Here is an 18289-nt window from a genome sequence, read left to right as displayed (position 1 = left end):
GGCACAACCAAATCAATAATAAACTTTATCAGTTGAAACAGGATCCTCAGCTTTGGTGCTCTAGCATTTAAACAGTGTGAAGAGAAGAAGTGGTGCTTGCACGGGCACGAATACCACATACATGCCTGACTCACCTTCATCTACTTACCGGAGAGTGGTGCCTCCGTAGCCAGGTGGGCAGGAGCAACAGTGCATAGCACATGCTTCTTGATTAGACCGGGGTTCGAGCCCGTGCCCACCAAATACAGAGGATGCGGAAAGGTCAGGGAATGACCACCGCATATTCCCAGAGCAATATGGCCTTAGTTATTAATGCTCCTAAAAACCAAATAACAAACAAACAAAAAGTGCAGCCATTATCAACCCACTGCAGGATGGAAGCCTCCTCAACAATTCATGCTGAGGGAAATGGACCATAATCTGCCATGCTGGTCCATTGCAGGTTGGCAGATCAACCGTATTCAGCAGTCAGGGGCTTGAACCCCGGTCTACTCAAAGAGCGTGTGCTATTGCACTCCCACTCCTGACCACTCGGCTATGGAGGCCTTTAACAAACAAACAAACAAACAATGTATATATTAAGTGCAATAGCATCATTAATACACAGCCATTTCTGAATAAACAGAATATTTATAAGGTGGCATCGTTTTAAGTTATCTCATATAACTTTTAAGTTATATCGCATCTTAGTCCAAACAAACAAACTTACCGGAGAGGATCCTTCTCACACTGTTCAGCAAATTTAACAGTCAAACATTCTCATTTACTGCCCTCACTATCATCAAGGCAGAACATCCGTCCTCCTTTCCCTAACAAATCTTCGAGAACCAAAGACATTTAAACATATTGGTGATGATGCAAACATCACTGAATGGGTATTTAATATTACATATTGGTGATGATGCAAACATCACTGAATTTTTTTCTTTTCTTTAAAAAATTGGGCTATACTCCATATCTTGGGTACAAGTTGTCTCTGCACAGTTGGCATGGTCTTAAACAGAGATATTGTACGGTTGAGTTCTGTGATTGGGTGATTATTGTGAATGCCTTTGCAATCATTAGTCTTAGTTAGACTGTTTATCCCCCGACCAATGTTTTTATAGCGAAAAACAAGTTCCCTATTTAAAAAAAAGATAAGGAATATTTTACCCACAGATATGCTGAGCCCTCGCTATGATTAGTCTTAGTTAGGCTGTTTATCCTCTGCCTTACTACTGTTTTCTATACCAGAAAACAAGTTCCCTATTTAAAAACAGCACTGAGAGATATTTTAACAAAGATTAGTTTTTGCACAACTTCGGAGGGATTTATGCAAAAAACAGTTTTTCTAACCTATTTTATTTCCGTATTGCCGTTTCTCTTTATCTTTATTTAGACTTAGATGTATTATGATGTTTTTGGATGTTACATGTGGGCAGGGAAAGCAGTGAGTGGCACCTGTCAATCACTGCTTTGTTTCTGACTGTTAGTCGTCAAAATATGGACTTGTACCCAAGATCTGGATTTTACCAAAAATTGAAATCTATCATAAATTCTAAAAGATCTCTCTAATAAAAAATAAGTAGGCACACTATAGCCCCAGCAGCTGGTGCACCATTAAACACACACACACTTCTCTGCCACAAGTTAGCATTAGTAGAGGCATATGATGCAAGAAAGCAAGCTTATGCAGCATCAGCCAAAACAAAAAAAAAAAAAAACCCACTTCCATTTCATCCCTCCATTCGTTCGAAATACCTGTCCAGCTGAGCCTTAAATTTGTTTAGGCTATCAACTTCCACAACAAGGGATGGAAGTCTATTCCACAAACCAACTGCCCGCTGGCTAAAGGCGAATTGCCACACATCTATCCTACATCTGTCTTTCCTCAATCTGAATTTATGCCCTCTCAGGTGATTACTCTGAGCAAGAGAAAGAATCCCATCAGCATTGAGCATGCTCAAACGATTCAAGGCTTTATACACCTCTATCAGATCACCTCGCCATTGCCTAGTCTCCAGACAGTGTAATTTGCAAAATTTAAGCCTTTCTTTGTAAGAGCAACACTTTGTTCCATTCACTAATCTTGTTGCCCTTCTCTGTACTCATTCCAGCAGCTCTACATCTTTCTTGAAATGAGGCCTCCAGACCTGTATACAGTACTCAAGGTGGGGCCTGACCATTGCCTTATACAAGGGAATAATTACCTCCTTATCCCTGCTAGAAAAATTCCTGTATATCATTGACAAGACACAATAAGCTACTCTTGCAGCCCGTCTGCACTGCTCACAGAACTTCATATCTGCCTGCACAATAACCCCCAGGTCCTTTTCATTCTCTACCACTGTCAGTGTAGTACCACAGAGTTGATACATTGCTCTGGGGGTTGCTGTTTCCCATATATAGTACTTTACATTTGTCAATGTTAAACTTCATTTGCCACCGCTCAACCCATCAGCTCAACCTTTCCGGATCCTGTTGCAGCAGCATAGCATCAGTAGTGTCCTTAACAACCTTGCCAACCTTTGTATCATCTGCAAACTTGGACATTAAGCTTGATATACAATCATCAATATCATTTATAAATACAGAAAATAATGATGGACCCAACACTGAACCCTGAGGGACTCCACTAATAACATTAGTCCACAATGAGCAGTGTCCATTGATTACCACTCTCTGTCTTCTCCCCCTCAACCATCCCTTTATCCATAGCAGCAATTTGCCTCCAATGCCACACTGCTCCACTTTGTGCAGCAATCTTCCATGTGCAACAGTATCAAAAGCCTTTTTAAGATCCAAATATATAATATCAAAGTTATTCCCTGCATCCAGTTCTTTTGTGACTGCATTATAGTATCCAATCAAATTGGTCAGGCAAGACTTTCCCTTAACAAAACCATGCTATGTCCGAGCTATAACTGAAGTCTTGTCTAGATGATCCTGCAATGCTTCTTTAACCAGTACCTCCATTAATTTTCCTGGGACAGAAGTTAAACTCACAGGTCTATAATTACTTGTGTCAGCCTTTGTGAATTGGGGTCAATTTGCACACCTCCAGTCTATGGGTACCTCTGCTTATTCCAAAGAAGCTCTCATAATTATGGCTAAGGGTTTGCTTACTTCCTTTGCTGCCTCCTTTAATATAACTGGATAGATCCCATCCACCCCAGGTGCCTTTTTTATGTTTATCCTCAACAATTTCTCCTTCACTTTCCTCTCAGTTATTACAAAATCATCTAGCCCACTGCCAGAGTTTACTTCACCTCTGGCATTCCCCTTCCTGAATAACTCCTCATGTGTGAATGTAGATGCAAAATACTCATTTAGTTTGTTAGCCACCTGAGCAGGATCTTCAACTGTTGAACCATCAATATCCAGTGGACCAATCTGATTCATCCCTTTCCCTCTAGAGTTTACATAGGTAAAGAACTCTTTTCTGTTTTTCTTTGCATCTTTTGCCAATGATTTCTCATAATCTGCCTTTGCCTGCCTAATTTCCTTTGTGACTTGGTTACAGACCAGTTTATATCTATCATAGGCTTCCATGTCACCCATTAATTTATATGTATCCCATGCATTTTTCTTCTCTGCCATATGTCTCATTAGTTCATCTGACATCCATTTAGGCCTTGAACAATATTTTTTAGTTGGTATGTAAAGCCTAGTAGCTTCCAAGATAAGTTCTTTGAATGCTCCCCATTTTGAATTTGCTGTTTGTAACATCATCAGTTGGTCCCACTGTATAGAATTTAAATACTGTCTCAGACCATTGTAGTCGCCTTTATGAAAGCAAAAACCCTTCCCTTTAACCCTGATGGTAGTTACCTCTTTGAGTAAATCCCACTTCAGCACACTGTTATCACTGCCACATAGTGGTTCCTTTATCTGTAGATTCTTAATGCATGAAGAATCACTACTGATAGTCAGATCAAGAGTATTACGCCCTCTAGTTGCCTCCCAAACATGCTGATGTAGAAAACAATCATCCAATAAATCCCCAAAAGCCTTGCTAGTGTGTGAGTGACCAACCCACAAATTCCTGTCAATATCTGGGAAATTAAAATCCCTCATTATAAGACTCTCTGATTTACTGGCCCACTCTATTTCCCTGTACAGTTTCTTATTATACTCATCAGAGTCGTTAGGCCTATAGCACACTCTTACTCTCAATTTTGATCTCCCAATGCTTATGTCACACCAAACTGACTCGCCACTGCACTGTCCAGCAATGTCGAATGGCTTCACTTCTTTGGATTTTATGTGTTTCTTAACTAATAGCATAACCCCCTCCTCCTTTCCTATCCTGTCTATCCTTTCTATACACATTGTACTCCCCAAATTCCAGTTCTGCATTCCTTATATCTGTGTGACACCATGTCTCTAATATCCCAACAATATCTGCCTTTGATGTTTTGAGCAATACCTCAAATTCATCAAATTTATTTTCCAAACTCCTAGCATTGGTGTACACGCAAGTATACATGCACCTGTTCCTATTCTTAGCTACCCTAACACAACCCATGTGTTTACTTGTACCGCAGTGACTCCCAGCAGTCTCTGAAATATCCTGCATCTTGTTTTCTAGGCTGCTGCTCATTCCAATAGAAGCAGTGCAAGAATCACTTTCACCTCTGCCAGTGGTTACTGTTTATCAATTAGTCCTTGTATCCCCCCAAGCTAGCAGTTTTCCGACCCACCTAACACTGCCCCTATAACTTCAGCAAATATTCTTGCACCCTTTCTATTTAAGTGTATCCCATCCTTGTAGAAGCAGCTCTCCTGTTAACAAGTTTTTGATCAGTTCATCCGACATCCATTTAGGTCTATGCCTTGTATCCCCCCAAGCTAGCAGTTTTCCGACCCACCTAACACTGCCCCTATAACTTCAGCAAATATTCTTGCACCCTTTCTATTTAAGTGTATCCCATCCTTGTAGAAGCAGCTCTCCTGTTAACAAGTTTTTGATCAGTTCATCCGACATCCATTTAGGTCTATGCCTTGAAGAGTATTTCTTAGTTGGTATGAAAAGCCTAGCAGCTTCCAAGATTAGTTCCTCGAATGCTTCCCAGTCAGAATTTGCTGTTGGTAACATCCTGCTGTGTAGAATTTAAAAACTGTCCGGGACTACTGTAGTCACTTTTGTGAAAGCAAAAACCCTTCCCTTTACTCCTGATGATAGTTACATCTTTGAGTAAATCCCACATCAGTATACTATGATCACTGCCACCTAGTGATTCCTTTATCTTCAGATTCATAATGCATGAATAATCAGATCAAGAGTATTACTCCCTGCGGGTTGCCTCTCGAACATGCTGCTGTAGAAAAACAATCATCCAATAAATCCACAAAACTCTTGCTAGTGTGCAAGTGACCAACCACAAGTTCCACTCAGTATCTAGGAAGTTAATATTCCTCATTATAATACGTGATTTACTGGTCCATTCTATTTCTCTGTACAGTTGTTCGTTGTATTCATCAGAATCATTAGGCCTATAACACACTCCTACTCTCATTTTTGCTTTCCCAGTGCTTATTTCATACCAAACTACCTCAACATTGCACTGTCCAATGGGTCAACTGGATGCAGTTCCTTAGATTTTGTTTCTTAACTAACAACATAACTTTTCCTTCCTTTCTTATTCTGTCTATCCTTTCTCTACACATTTTACTCCCTAAATTCTAATTCTGCATTCCTTATATCTGTGTGACACTACGTTTCTTATATCCCAACAATATCTGCCTCTAATGTTTTGACCAGCACTTCAAATTCATGAAATTTATATACTCTACTTCTAGTATTGGAGTATGTGCAAGTATACATGTGCCTATTCTTAGTCTTAATTATCCTGACATAGCCCATGTATTTACTTTTTCCATGATGACTTCCAGCAGTCCTCAAAATCCCCAGCAGCTTACTTTCCAGGCTGCTGCTCATTCCCAAGGAAGCAGTGCAAGAATTGCCTTCCTCTACTGTTAATTAGTCTGTGAATCCCACCCCCAAGCTAGCAGTATTCTGACCCACCTAACACTGCTTTGATAACATGAGCAAATATTCTTCCACCCTTTCTGTTTAAGTGTACCTCATCCCTGTAGAAGCAGTCTCTCCTGTTAACAAGTACAGACCATGGTGGGAAAAAATCTACCCCATGAGCCTTGCGCAATCTCTCCAGGACCAATTTAATTGACAAGGCTATCATCATATACTCCCTCCTATTGTGTCTTGGCAGAATTGCAGTCACTTTCAAATTTAATCGTAACTCACATTTTTTTTCAACATTGATTTCTACTTGTTAAGTAAGTTAAGTTTTTGTGATTGCTCCATCATTGATTCCTTGTTCAGCACTGGTAATATGATTTTTTTTTTTTTTTTTTTTGTTTAATCACTGCAGTTCCATGTGCCACACTGTGTGTGCACATGGAGCCACACAATGCGTGCTACCTTAGCACAAAGTACTCATCGTACAAGATTGATGGTCTCGGAATGCCATGGTGGAACTGTCTTCTTGGTATGTACCCATCTGTACTGAAGTAATCGTTGTATGGAAATGCTGTTAATTGGACTTTATGTAACTACATCAGGCTTGGGCAGCAGCTTTTGAGCTCCTTCGTATTTAGACTTAAAACTCCTAGCTGAATTTTTTTTTTTGCTGAACCTGTATTTGACATGGAAGCAGGGGCATTAATTATAATTGATATATCCTTGAGAACAATAATAGTAGATGGCCTGCCTCCACAGGGATGGGATGTTAATCAGTGTAGCATATACTCTGAGCTTCAGTAGGCTAGAGACTTATCATTCAGCACATACTACACAACCCTGACACCACACTATGTAGATATATTCATCACTACACTGATCAGCTTTGTTGGGTACGGTATCTAGACAAACACATAACAGTTTTACCTTAGTCTGGCTCAGAACCATCTTACCCGAAAAATATATACTGTATATAAAAAAAATAAAATAAAAAAAATAAAAAAAAAAGAGCTCAGTCTGTCCTTTCTGTGCACATTGTACTGACCATATTAAAATTCTGCATCCTAAAATGTCTACATTTGATGAATTAACCAGCAATTCATATTCAGCAGATTTGTTTACTCCTAACAAACAAAGTGGGCAAGTAAATCAGAATGTCACATAGTATGAGATATTAACTTTCCAGATATTGACTGGAACTTGTGGATTGGTCACTCAAACTAGCAAGACTTTTGTGGATTTATTGAATGACTGTTTTCTACAGCAGCATGCTAGAGAGGGAACAAGAAGCAGTAATACTCTTGATCTGATTATCAGCAGTGATTAAACCACTAGGTAGCAATGGTCACAGTGTATTGTTTGGGGATTTACTTAAAGATGTAAATACCATCAGGGGTAACGGGAAGGGTTTTTCCTTTCATGAAAGTGACTACAGTGGTTTCAGACAGTTTTTAAATTCTGAATCAACTGATGATGCTCTTATCAGCAAATTCTAAATGGGAAGAATTCAAGGAACTAATCTTTGTACCTACTAGGCTTTTCATGCCAACTAAGAAATACGGTTCAAGTTTTAGTCCTAAATTTATGTCAGAGAAAAATAATACGTGGGATGCATATAAATTATTAGGCGACAAAGAAGTCTATGACAGATATAAACTAGTCTGTAATCAAGTCACAAAGCAGGTCAGGCAAGCAATGGCAGACTATGAGAAATCTTTGGTGAAGGATGCAAAGAAAAACAGCAAAGACTTCTTTACTTATGTAAACTCTAGAAGGAAGGGGATGGATCAGATTGGCCCACTTGACATCAATGGTTTAACTATTGATGATTTTGCCTAGGTAGCTGAAAAACTGAAAGAGTATTTTGCCTCAATATTCGAATGTGAGGAATTCTCTAGGGAAGTGGAGGAAAGAAGTTCATCAAGTTATAACAGAAAGCTAAATGATTTTGTAATAACTGAGATGAAAGTGGAAGAGAAATTGTTGAAGTGAAACACAAGAAAGGCATCTAGAGTGGATGGGATCTATCAGTTATATTAAGGGAGGCAGCAATGGAAGTTGGCAAACCCTTAGCAATAAGGGGAGTTCAGCAACTTACCCTTAGCCATTAATGGCAAATTGCTGCTAAAGATAAAAGGATGGTTGGATGGGAGAAGACAGAGAGTGATAATTAATAGATATTACCCTTTGTGGACTAATGTTATTAGTGGAGTCCCCAGGTTTGGTGTTGGACACATTGTTGTTTTCTATATTTATCATTGATATTGACAAAGGCATATCAGGCTTACTTTCCAAGTTTGCAGATGATACATATGTTGGCAGGGTGGTTTATGACAATATGTTGCAACAGGATCTAGAAAAATTGGGCAAATGAGCTGAGAAATGGCAACTGAAGTTTAACATTAATAAATGTAAATTACTTCAAATGGGAATAATGTAGTTGACATAATTGTGCAGTCAGATATGATGTTGTCTGAGCAGTGCAAACAGTCTTCCTGGACTTTGGGTTTATTAATGATATACAGGAATTTTGCTAGCAGGGATAAGGAGCTGATTATCCCACTGTGTAAGTCAATGGTCAGGCCACATCTTGAGTACTGCTACAGGTCTGCAGACCTCATTTTAGGAAGGATGTGGAGCTGCTTGAACGAATACAGAGATGGGAAATGAGATTGGTTAGGGGAAAAAAGGGGCGCTCCTACCAAGAAAGGCTTCAGTTCTGCAAATTGCAGTGTCTGGAGGCTAGTCATATGTGAGGTGATCTGATTGAGGTGTTTAATGCTTTGAATGGATTGAGCAAGCTGAATGCTCTTAGGATTCTTCCTTTTGCTCTCTCTCTCTCTCTCTCTCTCTCTCTCTCTCTCTCTTTCTCTCTCTCTCTCTCTCTCACACACACACACACACACACACACACACATGAGGGATCACAAATTCAAAGCAAATTCAAAGGATGGTTGCAGAATAGATGTGCAAAAGTTTGTCTTTGGCCAGGTTGATTGTTGGAACAAACAAATTTTCATCTGTTGTAGTGGAAATTTCTAGCTTAAATAAATTCAAGGTAGAATAGTCAAACTATTGGAGAGAATGAATAGGTGAAATGGGAAGTGTTTTTTTTTTTGGCTGATGCTGTATATGCTTGCTTTCTTGAATCATTTGCTAATGCTAATTAGTGTATGCACAAGTATATTTTATTTATGTGTACTCTTAATAACCCTAACATAGCCTATACAGTTGCTTATCCCATGAGGACCTACCACCAGGCTCAGGCCTTACACTTACAATTCCCGACAACTTTCTTTCAAGGCTTTCCCAAAAGATGCAGTTCAGGAATCACTTTCAACCACACCTGCAGCTGCTGTTAAACTATTAGTCTGTATATTCCCTCCTCCCCACATCCTCAAGCCAGCAGTTTCTCAACCCACCTACCTTGATCGTGTTATCAAATATTCTTGTACCTCCTTCTATTTACATATATTTGATAACAAGTATATTTTATTTATGTGTACTCTTAATAACCCTAACATAGCCTATACAGTTGCTTATCCCATGAGGACCTACCACTAGGCCCAGGCCTTACAATTCCCGACAACTTTATTCCATTCCTGTAAAAACGACTGTTTTTACAGGAATGAAATAACAGTCCCCCTCCTTCTTCCCCCCCCTCTCTCTCTCTCTCTCTCTCTCTCCAGTATTTTAGAATAATTAATATATATATATATATGTATATTTTGAACAAATAACAAAAATCAAACAACTTAATGACTGAACTGAGAGAAAAAAAAAAACCATGAATGCTCACATTAAGAGTTGCTGCTACTACTACTACTACTCATCCTATGGTTGAATTGCCCAAATCGCACTGCTCTGATCTCTGGGACTATTGCTATGGATAATGAACACCAAAGTAGCAGCCTTGTTCTTTTGTTTTGACAGCAGCCCTATTGTAGCAGTTACAGAGGCAAACTTAGATGTTGTTACTGGCCTTCTCCACTTCCATGTAAATCAACAGGGCTCACAGGCATGAAATACTACACCAGTGAGTACAACTGTAAATAGTAACCAAAAAAATGGTAAGCAATAGCAACTCTTAATGTGAGTGAAATTCACTATCCCAGTTCAGTCAATTTTAAGCTGGTTTATTGTTAATGTTAAAATCATGTGATGCCCTACCAAACTTAAAATTTACTTTTTTTTTTTTTTTAGAATTGAAAATTATTATTTTGCCAGCACAAAATTAATTTGCAATCGTGAACTGTTTTATTGCATTTTATATAGGAATTTTATTGTACAGCAAGTCCCTTATACCAATTTAGTAATGTTAGTCGTATATACAGCCTGCCCTTGTGAAACAACAGTCATTAATCTAGAACCAAAGGAAGTTAAACAAAATGATACAGTCCGCTGTTTACAAATGAAGCACAGCATTTACAGACGTCGTCCGCAAATGTGTATTAATTATCATCCAGAGGTAAGGACTCAGTTCTTTCTCTCTCTCATGCCATTTTACATTCTGTGTGCCTGTGTGTTTCACTTTCAGTAGAAGTTGCAGTCAGATCAGAAGTTGTGCCCAATATTAATAACAACTAATTTTAACTTACCCTTCAAAAAACCATCCCTTCTGTAATAGAGCCTGTTAACAAAATTAATTTTTCAGAAATAATGAGTGAGAATGTCATGTGCTGCATGTATTTTACATTCATTAAAGCAGACAACTTAAAAAAAAAAAATTATTAACATAGGTTTTAGCATAAAATGATATATACATTTAACACAAACATTTCATCAACCAACTACTCAATTATATTCAGTTTTATCATGTATAAATAACAGATATTTAAATTTTATTGTTTCAATGTATTGTAATATATTTGCAATTTTAGTTTAAATTTTCAGTGGGACAGTTTTTACAGCTAACTTGTCAGTTACATTAATCTTTATTAAAAGATAAATATTGATTCAACATGAAAAGGTAAGCAAACTGTATCACAGGATGCCATTCTAATGGGTTGAGAGGGAATGATTGATGATTTGCCTATGATTTAAGGCTTTTTTCCTTGTACTCACTGTTGCATGTATGTATTAGTATTAGTAACGGCCGCATAGTGCAAGAAAGCCTATGGCTTATGCTGCACCAGCCAAAAAATAATAATAAAATAAAATAACTAAATAATAATAATTAAACAAAACAAAACAAATGTAGGGAATGCAGTGGCCTTAAATTAAAATAGTGTACTTAAAATTATTAATTTTTTTTTAAATTACAATTATTAAAATGGTGTATTAGGAGGGACCAAGTCTCTGAAAAAATGAGTTGATGCCCAGATCAAAATCAGATTGGGTGTTGGAGAGAAAGAGAGACTCTAGTGTCTAATCTGTGTTATGCGCCACTCGTGAGTCTGGCCCCAAGGAAGGGAAATCAGAAATATATTCAGTAACAAGGACAAATACAACAGAACCAGAATATGTTTGTCAAGTACAAAGTTGATGATGTACTAAACCAGCTTAAATTTTTAAGGATACTGAAGGATATTGAGTTTTTGATGTGGGAACTACTGACTTAAACCTAAAATTATACACAAACTGATAACTTGGTAAAGGAAATATAAGGTTATACTTGTGAGAAAAAAAAAAAAAAAAAAAATTCTTACACTGCAATCTATTGGAACATGCAGCAGCAGAAAGGAAAGTAAGATGTTGGGGATTTCAAGGCCTGCTGGGGTGGGGTCCTTATAGAACAAGCAAAAATATATGTGTTGTGTTAGGATTACTAAGAGTTAAAACAGTTGCATGTATACTTGCATGTACATTAATGCTAGGAGCATAGTGAGTATCATCAACTGGTGCAATGTCACCATTGCTTATTGGAGGCCTGAAGTAGGGAAGCGCATGTTTAGTCTCTAGAACAAAGTTCCAGCAACCCCCCATCTCTTCCATCATGCAGTATGATTGATATCTTTTGTGGTTATGATGGTGGGTATCATGGTGACATCCAATCTTCCTTACATTATGAGGATACAGGTCTAAAATGGTATTTTCAGGCTAGCTGCTAGATAGTCCACTGAATGGAACCTATTTGTAACTCTCTAATAGGCATCCAGATCAGATAATGTATAATATCACTGTGTCTGCTCTGCCAGAGAGCGACTGGAGAGGGAGTCCAAGTAGTGTGTATATGCAGTGCAGCATTGTTGAGGCCAGGATAAATCAAGAAGCTGGGTATATTCTTGCTGTATATAGGCCATGTCCAAAAATTGAATTACTTAATACAATATGTCCCATCACTCTACTTTAACTTTCCTACTGAATACAGCATGAAGAGTCAAACTAATAGAACAAACTTAACTATGAAAAGATCTAAATCTCCCAAAAACTACCTCATTCATTTCACAAATATACATGGTTTAGTTCCCACTTAATTTTTCTGGATGAATTGCAATTATCAGGTATCTCAATCACTGCTCATCAGATTTACCCAAAAACTACCTCCATTCATTTCACAAATATACACGGTTAAGTTCCAATAACAGTGATGTCCATTTTTTCGTGCAGTCTGCCAAGCCCCACTTAATTTTTCTGGATGAATTGCAATTATCAGATATCTCAATCACTGTTCATCAGATTTATCCTAATTATTGGCTGAATGATTCTTTTTGCTTCAGAGGTGGTACTTGTGCATATGTCCAGTTGAATACTCCCTATGAGAGACTTAGCAATTTGGAATTTCTCCTTTCAATCTTCTATGGCTAAAAATCTCTATCCCATTCTCTCAAATTTATTTATTTATTTTATTTATTTATTTTTTTTTTTATGAAAACTCCAAGCATGAGAGCTATTAGAACCTATAATACTTAGAACCATGTATGGGTTGAAGTTCAAGTCTAATGGTACTTGTCACCATTAGACTTGAATTGCTGTAGATTGTAATTTTCAGGCAGGTTGTTCCAGAAAACAGAAGTTGAAGGAAGAAATGAAGAAGAAAATTTGGTTCTGTCAGAAATTGAATAGTAAAATAAGGCTAACCGGTTGTGGCACATGTCAGAATTGGTTTGGAAGACAGCAGAAATTATAGAAGCCAATTCAGAAGATCATGGAAATATCTATAGAAAAGATATGCAGCAGAAACAGAACATCTATGAGACAGAGAGTGGAGAGATATTGTTAGAGATGGGTCATTAATTAACCTAACTGTCCTCGTCTGAATGGAGTCTAGAAGCCTGTAAGAGGTTTTGGGGGCACCACCAATATGGGGGTCCCCCAAAATCCCCAGTATTCCACAACAAGGGGGCACCAACACCAATATGGGGATCCCCCAAAACCCCAATATTCCACAACAAGGTGGATTTGAGATTTGTACAGAGTGAGCAGCTGTTTGAAAGAAAAGTAATGCCCGAAAACCCAGTTTTTTAGATGCAGAGGAAGCAACATTTGTGATGTGCTTATTCCAAGAGAGACTAGAAGTCAGGGTAACCCTAATAGAGATATGTGACCTTGTCTAGAAACTTGAATGTCCACGAAGATAAGCATAGGATCAGAAGAATCAGTTTTGTGAGATATAAGTGATGCCTGGATTGTGTTGTCAGAGAGAAATCTGAAAAATACATGGTATAAACTTTGAGGTGCTGCCAAAGAGATGGTCACACATGTTTCAAGGGATTCCTGGGTTTTCTGAGTGTAGGCAAGATGATGCAGAGGCATGGTTAAGCAACGAAGCTGATGATCCTGGTTATCCATATTCTAGCCGAAGAAGAAATTGTTGCATTAGTCCAGGATGAAGAACGTGTTGACTTTAACCAAGGTAATTCTGATGACGAAGATGAAGAGGGAGTGGGCCTGCTCATGCTAGGCCTTCACTGGCTATAAACTGCAATGGCATGGTGCAACTGTCTGAATGCAGTTCTACGAAGATATTGTTATTAAAGAGGATGAGAGACCGTGCCACAAAAAAAAGACAATCTCACATGTTTCAAAAAAAAATTCAAGATTACATATTTTAAAAAATAAACCTTGCCAAGATTCATTAATACTCTTATTTGCGTGCAATTACTTGTGTTTGTTGATTTCTGTTAGGTAAGTTCAAAATAAATGTAATATATAATATACAGTGTTTCTTCAAAACGTTTTGCTTATTATTTACAAGCCATTTCCTAAATCAGTTATTTTTTATAATACTTCATATTTGAAAATATTGTAACATTAACCTTGCGCATAATAATTTAATTTAGGATTAATTACACTTTGATTTGTATAAACTGGATATTCTCGTGTATGTTTGATTATCCAAACTATTTAATTAATCAAGCTAATCTTGGTCCCAGTTAGTTTGGATAATCAATGTTCTGCTGTATTACATTAGGGTCACCTGGTAATCATTACATATACCCATGAGTGTTGTGTCTGTAAATTGCGTGTGTTCTCTAGTCGATTTGCCTGTTTTGTTGGGCGAAAAAAACCTGTTTCTGGGAAAAGAACCTTGCTATCTACGCCTGAGACCGACTAACTCAGTCACGGAATGAAAAAAGTCCATAAAAGTTCCTCGTGTCATTGACAGGATTCGAACCCGGGACTTTTCCACTCGGTGTGGGAAGGATGGTGACAATACCACTGTGCTACCCTTGCAGACTGAAGGTGGTGCTTATGGGAATAAACGATTTTTTCGACACATTTTCGAATACATGCGATATCTTAATTAAGGGGATTTTAACTTCCCAGATATAGACTGGAGCTTGTGAGTTGGTCACTCACACACTAGCAAGGATTTTGTGGATTTATTGGATGATTATTTTCTACAGCAGCATGTTAGAGTAACACTCTTGATCTGATTATCTGCAGTGATTACTCACGTATTAAGAATTTACAGAAAAAAGAACCATTAGGTGGCAGTGATCACAGTGTACTGATGTGGGATTTACTTAAAGAAATAACTACCATCAGTGGTAAAGGGAAAAGTTTTTGCTTTCATAAAAGTGATCACGGTGGCCTCAGAGATTTTTTAAGTTCTATACAGTGGGATTAACTGATGATATTATCAACAGCAAATTCTAAATAGGAAGCATTCAAGGAAGTACTTTTGGAGGCTACTAGACTTTTTGTTCCAACAAAGAAATAATGTTCTAGGTTTAGGCCCAAATGGATGTCAGATGAACTAATGAGACTCGTGGCAGAGAAGAAAAATGCATGGGATGCACATAAATTGTCAGGCGACACAGAAGCCTATGGAAGATACAAGTTAGTCTATAATCAAGTCACAGAAGAGGTTAGTCAAGTGAAGGCAGACTATGAGAAATCTTTGGCAAAGGATGCAAAGAAAACCAGCAAAGACTTCTTTACTTATGTAAACTTTAAAAGGAAGGGGATAAATCAGGTTGGTCCACTTCATATCAATGGTTTGACTTTAGATTATCATTCTCAGATAGCTGCCAAACTAAATAAGTATTGTGCATCTACATTCACACATGAGGATTTATTCGAGGAGAGAACCAGATGTTTATCAAACTCTAACAGGGAGTTAAATGATTTTGTTATAATTTTGTTCAGAGCAAAGTAGAGCATTAGCATTAGTAAAGGCATATGATGCAAGAAAGCAAGCTTATGCAGCATCAGCCAAAAACAAAAAAAAAAACTTTTCCACTTCACCCCTCTGTTCGTTTGAAATACCTGTCCAGCTGAGCCTTAAATTTATTTAGGCTATCAACTTCCACAACAAGGGATGGAAGTCTGTTCCATCAACCAACTACCCGCTGGCTAAAGGCAAATTTCCGCACATCTATCCTACATCTGTCTTTCCTCAATTTGAATTTATGCCCTCTCAGGTGATTATTCTGAGCAAGAGGCAGTATCCCGTCAGCATTGAGCATGCTCAAACCATTCAAGGCTTTATACACCTCTATCAGATCACCTCGCTGGTGCCTAGTCTCCAGACACTGTAATTTGCAAAACTTTAGCCTTTCTTCGTAAGAGCACCCCTTTGTTCCATTCACTAATCTTGTTGCCCTTCTCTGTACTCGTTCCAGCAGCTCTACATCCTTCTTCAAATGAGTCCTCCAGACCTGTATACAGTACTCTAGGTGTGGCCTGACCATTGCCTTATACAAGGGAATAATCACCTCCTTATCCCTGCTGGAAAAATTCTTGTATATCATTGACAATACTGCATGAGCTACTCTTGCAGCCCGTCTGCACTGCTCAGAGAACTTCATATCTGCCTGCACAACCACCCCCAAGTCCCTTTCATTCTCTACCACTGTCAGTGTAGTACCACAGAGTTGATACGTTGCTCTGAGGTTGCTGTTTCCCATGTGTAGTACTTTACATTTGTCAATGTTAAACCTCATTTGCCACCTCTCAGCCCATCTGCTCAACCTTTCCAGATCCTGTTGCAGCAGCATAGTGTCCTTGACAACCCTGCCAACCTTTGTATCGTCTGCAAACTTGGATATTAAGCTTGATATACCATCATCAATATCATTTATAAATACAGAAAACAATAATGGACCCAACACTGAGCCCTGAGGGACTCCACTAATAACATTAGTCCACGATGAGCAGTGTCCATTGATTTCCACTCTCTGTCTCTCCCCCTCAACCACCCCTTTATCCATAGCAGCAATTTGCCTCCAATGTCACACTGCTCCAATTTATGTAGCAGTCTTCCATGTGCAACAGTATCAAAAGCCTTTCTAAGATCCAAGTATATAACATCAAAGCTATTCCCTGCATCCAGTTCTTTTGTGACTGCATCATAGTATCCAATCAAATTGGTCAGGCAAGACTTCCCCTTAACAAAACCATGCTGTGTCCGAGCTATAACTGAAGTCTTGTCTAAATGATCCTGCAGTGCTTCTTTAACCAGTGCCTCCATTAATTTTCCTGGAACAGAAGTTAAGCTCACAGGTCTATAATTACTTGTGTCAGCCTTTGATCCTCCTTTGTGAATTGGGGTCACATTTGCACATTTCCAGTCTATGGGTACCTCCCCTGAGTCCAAGGAAGCTCTCATAATTATGGCTAAGGGTTTGCTTACTTCCTTTGCTGCCTCCTTTAATATAACTGGATAGATTCCATCCACCCCGGGTGCCTTTCTTGTGTTTATCTTCAACAATTTCTCCTCCACTTTACTCCCAGTTATTTCAAGATTCTCTAGCTTACTGCTAGAGTTGAATACACCTCTGGCATTCCCCTCGCTGAATAACTCCTCATGTGTGAATGTCAATGCAAAATATTCATTTAGTTTGTTAGCTACCTGAGCAGGATCATCAACAGTTGACCCATCAATATCAAGTGGACCAATCTGATTCATCCCCTTCCTTCTAGAGTTTACATAAGTAAAGAACTCTTTGCTGTTTTTCTTTGCATCCCTTGCCAAGGATTTCTCGTAATCTGCCTTCGCCTGCCTAACCTCCTTTGTAACTTGGTTGCATATCAACTTGTATCTATCATAGGCTTCTGTGTCATGTGTTAATTTGTAAGTATCCCATGCATTTTTCTTCTCTGCCATATGCCTCATTAGTTCATCTGACATCCATTTTGGCCTAAACCTTGAACAATATTTCTTAGTTGGTATGTAAAGCCTAGTAGCTTCCAAGATAAGTTCTTTGAATGCTTCCCATTTTGAATTTGCTGTTGGTAACATCATCAGTTGGTCCCACTGTATAGAATTTAAATACTGTCTCAGTCCATCGTAGTTGCCTTTACGGAAGCAATAACCCTTCCCTTTACCCCTAATGGTAGTTACCTCTTTCAGTAAATCCCACTTCAGCACACTGTGATCACTGCCACCTAGTGGTTCATTTATCTGCAGATTCTTAATGCATGAAGAATCACTGCTGATAATCAAATGAAGAGTATTACGCCCTCTAGTTGCCTCCCGAACATGCTGATGTAGAAAACAATCATCCAATAAATCCACAAAAGCCCTGCTAGTGTGTGAGTGACCAGCCCCCAAATTCCAGTCAATATCTGGGAAATTAAAATCTCCCATTATAAGACTCTCTGATTTACTGGCCCACTCTATTTCCCTGTACAGTTTCTTATTATACTCATCAGAGTCATTAGGACTATAGCACACTCCTACTCTCAATTTTGATCTCCCAATGCTTATGTCACACCAAACTGACTCAACACTGCACTGTCCAGCGATGTCCACTGGCTTCACTTCCTTGGTTTTTATGTGTTTATTAACTAATAGCATAACCCCTCCCCCCTTCCTATCCTGTCTATCCTTTCTGTAGATGTTGTACTCCCCAAATTGCAGTTCTGCATCCCTTATATCTGTGTGACACCACGTCTCTGATATCCCAACAATATCTGCCTTTGATGTTTTGAGCAATA

At 38.5% G+C, this 18289-nt stretch overlaps 1 protein-coding gene across 1 annotated transcript in view; it reads left to right on the top strand.

Moving 5' to 3' along the window:
• Positions 1 to 18289, top strand: part of LOC150078582 (voltage-dependent calcium channel subunit alpha-2/delta-3-like) — a 177626-nt gene that overhangs the window by 153363 nt on the left and 5974 nt on the right. Inside the window, exon 5 of the mRNA XM_090385441.1 lies at positions 10238 to 10430. Coding sequence (XP_090241567.1) covers positions 10238 to 10430 — 193 coding nt within the window. The remainder of the gene's footprint in view (positions 1 to 10237; positions 10431 to 18289) is intronic.

The sequence above is a fragment of the Mastigoproctus giganteus genome, chromosome 11 (genome assembly GCF_048544385.1).
Source record: "Mastigoproctus giganteus isolate SK-2022 chromosome 11, ASM4854438v1, whole genome shotgun sequence".
Taxonomy (NCBI): domain Eukaryota; kingdom Metazoa; phylum Arthropoda; class Arachnida; order Uropygi; family Thelyphonidae; genus Mastigoproctus; species Mastigoproctus giganteus.
Note: the sequence above shows the minus strand (reverse complement) of the source record. Positions and strands in the feature narration are given on the sequence as shown.